We start from the raw sequence: 10,259 nt of genomic DNA, 5'->3' as shown, positions 1-10,259 counted from the left end.
ATCAAATTGACTTTATTTCATGTACAACCCCCAGAATGTCAAAACTATCTTTGTACATAGCAAATCCAAAACAAGAAGTTATCACAGGCTGGTGCATGTTGCACTTATACATTGCCAAAGAGAGGACATATCTTACTCTTAGGTTTTTTCGGTAAAGTCACGTAGGTAAAAAATTTAAAAATAATAAATGAAAATAAATCAATTAAATCACGACGTTTCGGAGGCAACACAAGTCTCTGTCTTCAGGTGGGACCGTCACAGCCAAATTTACTGTATCAAGTGAGGACATGTCTTATTATAGGTAAAAACAAGCCAGTTACCATCAAGGCTCGTTAAGGAGATATAAGATGCTAACAACTACAGTGATGGAGCAATGGGATCAGCTCACGTGAAGATTTGTGATAACAGGCCCGTGGGTGGGTAAGCAATGACATGGTTGAGGCCTTCTTTCAGGAGTGGATACTGGGTTGTAAATTAATTGGGCGAATTCCAAATCAAACAGATCAGAGGCAGCCTAGTCTCAAACAGTGTTAGACCAGAAGCATCCTCTGGCGTCCTCTGGTCTAACACTGTTTGAGACTAGGCTCTAAAGAAAGCTGTCTCTGGTGTGGACCAATCAGTTTTAAAGGCAATGAATATACTACCAGAACATGTTTTTTGTTTGCAGGTTCACCACAAGTATATGTGGTTAATGCAGACATGACTTAAATTTCGATTTAAAGCTTTCGTGACTGCAGGGATTCATCGTCTTGGTTCTTTCGGTAAAGTCACGTAGAAGGAAAATAATAAAAATAACACATAATAAAAGACAGACGCTGTCTCCCCGACAGACCTGGTCTTCACCTGAGGACGGCTGCTTGCGTTGTGGCCGAAACGTCGTGAGAATTATTTAATTGTTTTATTTTTATTATTTTATTATTTACATTCTACGTGACTTTACCGAAAGAACCAAGAAGATGAATCCCTGCAGTCACGAAAGCTTTAAATCGAAATCTTAAAACCTGTTATTAAGGGAGGTCCCATAATGTAGTCCTGTGGTTATCTTCTACGGTCGTTCTCTTACAAGGTGGTGTATGACTGAGATGCAGAAATGATTTTTTACATTGTCAAAATGTGATCATATTCTCCAGATGACATTTTCTTCCTGTATTTGAAATAAAAACAATTGTGGGTGCGTTTTATAATCCGGTGTGTGAACAGATTTGTATAACTTTATTGACACTGGGCACAAGTAGTGGGGTGCATCTTATTTTTTGGAGCGTTTTATAATCCAGGCAATATATTATCCGTATGGAAATGGGAGGGAAGCTATAGTATTTTGTGTTATGTTTTGTATAGTTTAGCGTCAAACTCGGACCATTATCGTAAATAGCGAGGGCCCTTGCCTATAACACGTCTGGCAGTTCACCAGCATTGGTTCAAGCCTGCCTCACGGCTGATGAGACTGAATGTTGAAACCGGTCCAGTTTTCTTGTATTGCTGCTGAATTTATGCACTCCCAGAAAGGCTGTGTGGCTGACGGGATGTGTAACCATATACAGGGATTCCTCTACTTAGGAACACTCGACTTACTAACTTTCAGAGAAACAAATCTGTCGAAGTCCAGTTGCCTGTAAGAGATAAGAGTCGTAAGTTCAACCGCCGCGCAATAGATGGCGGTGGTGGCATCTACATCTCCAAGACATTATGCAACTTTTAAAGCCATTTCCTGTATTTAGTGTACATGCCGTCAGGCGTGGTTCGTCCACTAGGGCCGTTGGGGCGCAGCCCCACCAAGCAGCCTGAGATGAGAAATTATTTTTGTAATAAAAATACTTTTCTATTAAAAAAAAAACGTTTTTAATGATTCTTTCAACGTGAATTGCCTAATCAATGTAACATATTTCATATTAGAAACCGCTGCAACACCACAGTCTGATTTGTGCCTCGGGGAGGTCTCGGGGCAGCTGTGAAGATGTCCGAGTGAGAGATATCCTTTCAGTCATTGCGATTAGCTTCGTATTTTAGCCACGCCGATTGAGACCCATTCAGGGCAGTGAAAAAGGCGCCCATGGTTGCAATGACGATGTCATAACACTAGGTTGCACTGTGCAAATATAGCAGGTCACGGCTTTTGGCAGTGTCAAAGGGGTTATGTGGTGTGGACTAGAGGGTAATGGAGACAGCATGAGTGGTTTCTTGTTATGTTTCGTATTGTTTATAAATGCCTACTGTTGGTAGATAAGACAGTTATATCACTTTCACGGGAAGGCCAATAACATGACGAGGTTTTTAAAAATTAGAACACCATCGTTTCAGAGGTCACTCACAACAGCCCCACCTAGTGGCAATGTCACGAGCCGCCACTGCATGCCGTACAACGCGTTTGGAATCGACAGACATCTGGAACCTAACTCGTTCGTAAGTAGAGGAGATACGGCAATTTTGCTGACGGTTTCCACCTGAAGACGGAAGCTTGTGTTGCCTCCGAAACGTCGTGATTTAATTTCGTTGTTTTTATATTTTTTTACCTACGTGACCTTACCGAAAAAAACAAAAAGTAGGAGTTCCTGTACCTGCATATTTTGTTACGTGGAGGAACCAACCGGTAGCCTATCCTATTGCTTACATATCAGCAGCGGAAAAAATAGCAAGAATCGCATCTCTAGCTCACTCAGCTTCTGCCCCCCCCACCCGCCAATTTTCGCGTTCCCAGTTCCTGGCGTCCACGAGGCGCCCTCCACCCCCCTCCTCTTTGACTTATACAGCCTCCTGGCATCTCTCCCACTTTAGAATAACATTTCTTGCTGTGGTGCTCACACCTGATGATGATTGCTTGTGCTGCAATCGAAACGTCGTGATTAAATATTATTTAGTTTTTATCTTAAATTTTATTAATTATTTTCTTTACCTACGTGACTTTACCGAAAGAACCAAGAGTATAGTAACCGCACAACTTAACAAATACCAAATACCAACACTAGCCATTGGCCACGAAGTGAGGGTGGCGTCACCACGGTGCCTGTGCCAGGCTAGGTGCACTTTGCGGCCAACGTGGAGTGGCGAAGGGGTTCGCTGCTGCTGGCAGGAGGTCTCAGGAACAGACCCAGCAGGTGCCCACATGGGTTGTTGGGGGCCATCCATTTAGCGGGTACGCAAAAATCTGTCAAAACTTGACCCCTCCCTGTACGCACGTGGACTTTTTACAACCCCCCCCTACCCCGAATCCTATAGAACGGCCGATATTTAATCCACGCAGAAACGATCAATGATTAATATTAACGTGTTCTTGGTTCTTTCGGTAAAGTCACGTAGAAGGGAAATAATACAAAACAATACAATTATCACGAAAGCTTTAAATCGAAATATTAACGTGTTTAAGCAGATAGTCCACCGCCGGACTAAGCCAAATGTAGACAAATTATAGAGGCTTCACCCCCCCCTCCCGTTTCCTATGCGTACGCACAGTCAGTAGACTTCCCCCCCATACGCAAGCTACGCATTTAGGTTAACCCCTAAATGGATGGCCCTTGGCCTCACTGAGATGACTGGGAGATGCACCACCAACTCTACCCCACCCCCCCTCTACCATTGCCAACTTGCTGCATTGTATCCGGACCCGGCGCTCCGCTTGTTGTGAGCGGACGCTTCTCTTTGCCCTCCGTTGTTGCTGGAGGACGAACCCGCACACTTTTGTTGTTGTTGTTGTCTCAACCAAGCACCAAGGGGTGGAGGAGGACAACATCGCCCGCCGCCTTTCAACAAACAGGAGCCACGCCGCGACGGCGTGACGTCATCGCGAACGGCGTGACGTCACCGCGCGGAGCAACGATTCCGCTTCGGGCGACGTCATCGCGCAAGGCGTGACGTCACCGAGCGGAGCTACGATTCGCCTCGGGCGACGTCATCGCGCACGGCGTGACGTCACCGCGCGGAGCAACGATTCCGCTTCGGGCGACGTCATCGCGCAAGGCGTGACGTCACCGAGCGGAGCTACGATTCGCCTCGGGCGACGTCATCGCGCACGGCGTGACGCCACCGCGCGGATCAACGATTCGCCTCGGGTGACGTCATCGCGCACGGCAACCGCCACGACGGCGTGACGTCACCGCGCTGCCGCTCGGCCGTTGGTCACGTGGCACCGGGCGGAATAATTCAAAAATTTTCTCGGCGGTGGCGGTGTCCTCCACCTCCTCGTCCTTCTCGTCGTCGTCTCTTGGTCTCCCCACCCCCGGGGCCATTCGTCGCCTCTGCCACGGTCTCTTTTACCGGACAAAATGAGCATCGTGGACGAGTTAAAACGCGCGCGGAGCGAGGCGGAGCTCAGGGCTTTCCTCAAGAACTTCGAGGTTGGTGAGCGCGGTTCCAAAAAAAACAAAAACAATCCGAGATAAAACAAAATAAACTATTTTATACCTACGTGACTTTACCGAAAGAACCAAAGAGTATTATGGATCCCTGCAGTCACGAAAACTTCAAATCTAAATCCAAGAGCCCACGGAATGCGCCGCGTGGGTTCGCGGTTGCGTCTTTGTGCAGTCGAGATGCATGCGACGAGGAAAGGGGCCCACCCACATTTACTCCAATGTCCTCAAGTCTACAGTGCCGTATATCTCTTATTAAGTGTTCCCTCACAGGGTAGGAGTAGCATTGGCGAATGTGTCGAGATTGTTGTACTTGTTAATGTTTTTTTTACTATCTACCTCGACCTGCTCCCCCGTTCCACCAGATTTCATGAGCGGTGACGATTCTCCATTGGAACCTCCTTTGCCAGTAGCAAAATATGATAATTGTTTTTTTTATCCTTTTATCTGGCAACAAAACTGACACCTTTTTTACAAGGAGTCTTTTGGCGTCATCTGGTCCAACACCATGTAGGACTAGGCTCTAGGAAAAGCTGTCTCGGGTGTGGACCAATCAATTTCAAGGACAGTGCATACATACATTTATCAGAGTTTTTGTTTGCATTCTGACCGCAGGTATTGTGGTCAATGCAAACATGACTCCTTGTAAAAAAGTGTCAGTTTTGTTGCCAGATAAAAGGGTTAAAAAAACAATGATCACGGTGACGATTCTATTTAGGTGTAGAATTTTGGGTCCGGGCCTTTAGAGACGTACATTTTCCAGAAAAAATATTGTGCTCTGGTGTCTCATTGGCAGAGTGTGCCATTTTTTTTTACAAGACACCTATCAAAGTTTAGGAGTTTGTCTGCTTAAGCAAATACTGTTTGAAAACATTGATACAGAAGGCCCATGGGCTTGATAGGCCAATATTTTATTTTCATGTCGCCGAACAGACTTATTATCTACACTCCACCGTAATGATGAAAAATACATTTGGTTACATTTTGTTGATTGGAATTTGGTTGGATAATTTCTCATACAAATGCATATGGTTCACCCATTTATATTTTAAAGGCAACGTACACAAGATACAGACATATTGCAGTGAAAGTTTTGTTCATCACCAATATTCTGAAGCAGAAGATTAGTGTTGGATACAGCAATGTATTGAGAGTAATTTTTTTTATTCCGAGATTATGTGTTGTCTTGGTGAGATCTGGGACTGTTTTTGCTGTTGTTTACCGCCTTTCCGAAGCTTGAGAATTGATGCAATTTTAACTTGTGTACTTGATTTTATTTAAGGAGCGCCACGGTGGTTGAGATGTTTATCTCCCTCGCCTGGTATCATCAAGTTCGGGGGTTCGAGCCCGACCATGGGCGCCTGTATATTTTGAGTTTTCATATTCTTCCCGTGGTCGCCTGGATTGTTTTTCTCCGGGTCCTCCGGTTTTTACCTCCAAGTTAAGAAGCATACGTTTAGACTTTAGATTATTTTGCTGCTATAAATGTCAAAATGACAAGTCACTTGTTGAGCTATCATTTGTGGCCAGGTCGCTTTTGAAAAGTAAGTTTTTACCTCCGTGGGCTTTGTCTGGGAGGATGGAGATGGTTTAGTTGTATTTGTATGTGTTTAATTTGTTTATCTTTTTCTCCTTTGAGAATAGTTTTTGTTCCCCTACTTTGCACTCCTATTATGCTTTTGTATTGTTTGTTGTAACCTTCTTACCTGCCCGATTTGATATCCGTTCAAAATAGTTGTATAACTCATCTGATTCCTCCAGGATAAATGAATATTCTGATTTCGTTTCATTCTCCAGGGAAGCCTGCGTCCGTCCTTGAAGAGCAGCACCACTATGTCGGCGAGTGCAGCTATCAAGACAGGAGATGTGTGCGACTCCGTTCTGCGAGAATGTCTCCATCATCTGGCCGATGGCAGCCACTCTGAAAAAAACCTTGCCTTGATTTCCTGTGTGGCTGAGCAAGCCTTTAAAGGTTTCAAGGTCCTAAGTAAAAAGAAGGACATGCCGCTATATTTGGAGAAAATCCTCCTGAACCTTCTTAAGAAATTGCGTGACTGTGGCCTGCACTCAAGCCTTGTGCTTTTCTCTGATCACATATTCAGCTCCCTGATGAGGTGGCGGGAGGTCTGTGTGCAAGACAGTGCACTCTTGAAGGACTATGACCTCATCGCCAGATACAGCTATGACTTCTTGGCAAGGGTTGCAACACAGATTGCACTGCAGGACCCCAGCAAAGCAGAGCCGTCCCAGTGCCAGGAAGTCCTGCTCATGCGGCTCAGAGCCGTGAAGTTTCTTGTTTTCATTGAGGGGCTGGGTAGGAAGAATGCCGGCTCGGGCGAGCCTCCCTCGGCCTTCTGCAGTCAGAGCATGAATGCAGCCCTGCGCTACAAGAGGGACAGAGCCAAGCTGACAGCGCTTGACCTGCGCTTCCTAAGCGACAAATATTACTCACCCCTGATGTCCCTGTTGACTGATGTGTTTGCACAGGACACAGAGCAGTACAAACGCTTGCTGTTTGATTTGTTGCTGCAGCAGTGCAAGCTGCTCTGTGTCTCCAGCATCACTGCGTCTGAGGATGTCAGTGTAGCGTCTGAAGTAATGAGCATGTTGAAACAGCACTTCATATCGAGTGGGCCCTCTGGCCAAGACACTTGGTGTCTGCCTGCAAAGCTTTGTTCATTGGCCCTTGACATGTGGAAGTCATTTCTGATGCCTGACTTTCGGTTTGTTACTTCAGATGTATTTGGCCAGTTGGCCAGGCAACTGCAGGGTGTTGCCTCGACGGCAGAGGCATTTTCTGAGGTTGTGGATAGCTGTGGTGTTGTGATGACCACCTTGGAAAGTGTGATTTGTACCAAGGAAGGGAATGAATTTGGGAAGTTGTTTGATTGGAGTGGCATTTTCCACTTTCATGACTTAATGGAGGCATTCGTCAAAGTGATTGAAGTACAAAACAAAAGGGTGAGTACTACACACATTTGCAGTGTAATATGAAGGCATCATACATGTAATTATCTTGTCCATGTAATTTCTATAATCTGACTATGTGCCTGAGAGTAAGGTTAGACTCCTTGCAGTCAAATGTTACTATCCGGCTATAATTATATTAGGTGCCACTGCAATATCTAGATCATGTTAATCTGATTTAACTGTTAACTGCCTAATAAAATGCTTGATTATAATGAGGATATGGGGATTTAAATGTGAATATTATCTCTGGCTTACATCAATAACTTACCACTAAATGTGCTTCATGAAATGTATACTGTACAGATACTACATTTTAAGTTACAATTTTTTGCATCAAATGTTACAAAATGTCTAAATGGGAAAATAATATGATTTCCACAGCTTTTAAAGCAGGATGGCGTGCAGCAGGAGAAACTACAGCAGAAGGTGCACAGCACCCTTATGCTGTTCATCACACTTGTGGAAAAGCAGCTTCCCCACTTGGTCTCCATTGAGGTATGTTTTATGCTCACTTTGACATGCTCAAAGTGAAATTAACACATGACCTTAAGAGCTTTTTCCATGAACCCAAGGGAGTGTTAACTTTATCGAGGTACTTATATTGAATGTGCTGGTTGGCCAAATGGCAGTAAGGTTAGATTGCACAGCTAGCATTTAGAAGGTTGCAAATTTAAATCTCGGTTCAATGTTTACTCGGCCTTGCGTTCCTATTTGGGGACTAAAACTAGTACTCCTGCAGAATATAAACTCTGGTAATCCTATTTATGGGGAGCAGCTCACTGCTATGAACCTTGTACCCAAAGTTTGATTCATGGCCACAGTTCACATTAGTAATATCTTAACCTGTCTTGGCTACCCCTCCCCACCTTCACCAGCCCACACTTACCAGCATAATGAACACTGGTCAAATAACTCCCATGACCTATACAATTTGAGAAGGTTTTCATCCAGCATTGGATTGACAAACTTTAGTACTGTCCTATGGATATACTTACCCCGGCCATAGTTTGTTTAACACATAGGCGTTCGCGACCAATTTCATCCATAATAGAGGTTTTTGTAAATATGTGTTGTTAAAACCCGCCACGACACAGCCATCTAGCATGTTTGGCACGTAAACAGAACATACCAATTCGTCACTAGTACAGCACATCGGTCTGTTGGAGAGCCAAGTCACAACATTTAGAAACTTAGTTACGTTTCGCCAGTAATTACATGATGAAGATAGTTGTAATTACTGTAATTAAAAGCGATTAATGGTTCAAGAGGTTGAAAGAAAGTGGATAGGAACGATGGAATGAGCAACATTCTCATTAGTGGCATGTGGGTGACATATACCTTGCCATATCCCCCTGACAGGTGGATGCAGCAGGTGATGGTGTGGAGAGGCTGGTGAATTTGTTGGAAGCTACGCTGGAAAAGATTGAGATGAACCTCTCTGTGCTGGAGGCACTTGGACAAGATACCTCATGCACCACTGGTGAGACCTTGTTTTATGCCAGGTGTTTTATGCAAAGCAATCTGTATATTTTAGCATCTAAATTAAATATTGCCTTTGCTTCAGCATGTATGTTGAACCTCTTTTGCACCGTGCGTAGCCAACCTTACTAATTGGAGGTGCATATTGCACATATATTATTTGAAATCTAAATGCAACCCCAAAAAACTAAACTTATTTTGTTGATACGATACTAACTAGTCTGTCCCATTTCCAGCTGAAGTTTAAAGCTTTGTTGATCAGAAAAGAAAACTTCAGAATTCCGTATAAGTACACAATTATTAGATGGATAATATACAGATGTAACTTCCTATACCAGTAAATATATGAACAGAATACTTTTTTTTGTATTTAACATGTCACATGCATGGCACGTCTCAACTCCTTGCAAGTTTGATAATTATTTTGGACATCATGTTAGAATGTATATTGACACCAGTGAATGAAATAATTCCTTAATTACCACCAATATTCAACCGTCCAAGAACATTTGCGTGTACCCAAACTAGCATATGAATACAGTCGTATCAACAATACACATAAATGGACTACTTGAAGATCGACGTACCTTTTTGTGAGTAATGTAATTGTGCAAGGACTGGTATGGTATTATAGGTGCGGCGGTGGGAGCCTATCAACTATCCCGCACGTTCTTAAAGCAAGACCTGTCCTCCGAGACTGTGGCCCTGGCCACGGCCGCCTACCGTCTCATGGAAAGGGCCCTCAACTTGTCCACACAGCCCAATACTCTCACTGGAAAGGTAGGTGCCTGCTTCTGTGAAAGCGCTTTTTGTTTCTGTATTTCTCTGAATGGAGTTTTTATTTGAGTGGGTGAGGAAACAATACTCGAGCATACAGTGGTACCTCGGTATACGTCGTTAATTTATTCCAGAAGGTAGGACTTATACCGAAAATGACGTATACCAAACAAATTTTTCCCATAAGAAATAAAGGGAAAGGAAATAATCCGTTCCAGAGTATAAGAAATTATATTTTACATGGCATATTATACATTAATGGGGTTGTATAAAATAATTTAGACACTACTTATTACCAAAATGCATACATAAATTAAAATAAATGCATAAATAAATTAAAATAAATTGAAATAAAAAATTATTTTAACATCACTTTACCTTGCTGAGAGGAGTTGATAGCCTACGAGGATGGTGGTGAGGAAGGGGAGGAGGAGGAGATGTTATTTTTTGGAAGAAGAGTCCCCTTCCGTTAGCTTCAGGAAGCTGAAATTCTGGGGTTTTTTCTCTTTCTATTTTCTGTCTTTTTTCTTGACTTGGACCTGGTTGAGGCTCACCAGGTTTGAGTTTTACTAAAAACCTGTCCATTGAAGTTTGTTTTTGCCTTCTTCTAAGAATGTTCCTGAAGTGTGACATTGTCTGGTCATTCCACACAATACTGTTACGGCTTGTTGACTGAGGAGCGGCGCTTTG

At 43.6% G+C, this 10,259-nt stretch overlaps 1 protein-coding gene across 1 annotated transcript in view; it reads left to right on the top strand.

The window, feature by feature from the left end:
• Nucleotides 1-4,160: 4,160 nt before the first annotated feature.
• ESPL1 (extra spindle pole bodies like 1, separase) overlaps nt 4,161-10,259 on the top strand; it is a 38,817-nt gene continuing 32,718 nt past the window's right edge. Inside the window, exons 1-5 of the mRNA XM_078865912.1 lie at nt 4,161-4,328; nt 6,141-7,304; nt 7,695-7,808; nt 8,673-8,793; nt 9,427-9,572. Of these exons, the coding sequence (XP_078722038.1) occupies nt 4,257-4,328; nt 6,141-7,304; nt 7,695-7,808; nt 8,673-8,793; nt 9,427-9,572 (1,617 nt within the window). The 5' untranslated portion in view covers nt 4,161-4,256. The remainder of the gene's footprint in view (nt 4,329-6,140; nt 7,305-7,694; nt 7,809-8,672; nt 8,794-9,426; nt 9,573-10,259) is intronic.

The sequence above is a fragment of the Lampetra fluviatilis genome, chromosome 21, assembly GCF_964198595.1.
Source record: "Lampetra fluviatilis chromosome 21, kcLamFluv1.1, whole genome shotgun sequence".
NCBI classification, from domain to species: domain Eukaryota; kingdom Metazoa; phylum Chordata; class Hyperoartia; order Petromyzontiformes; family Petromyzontidae; genus Lampetra; species Lampetra fluviatilis.
This window is presented reverse-complemented; position numbering and strand designations above follow the sequence as displayed.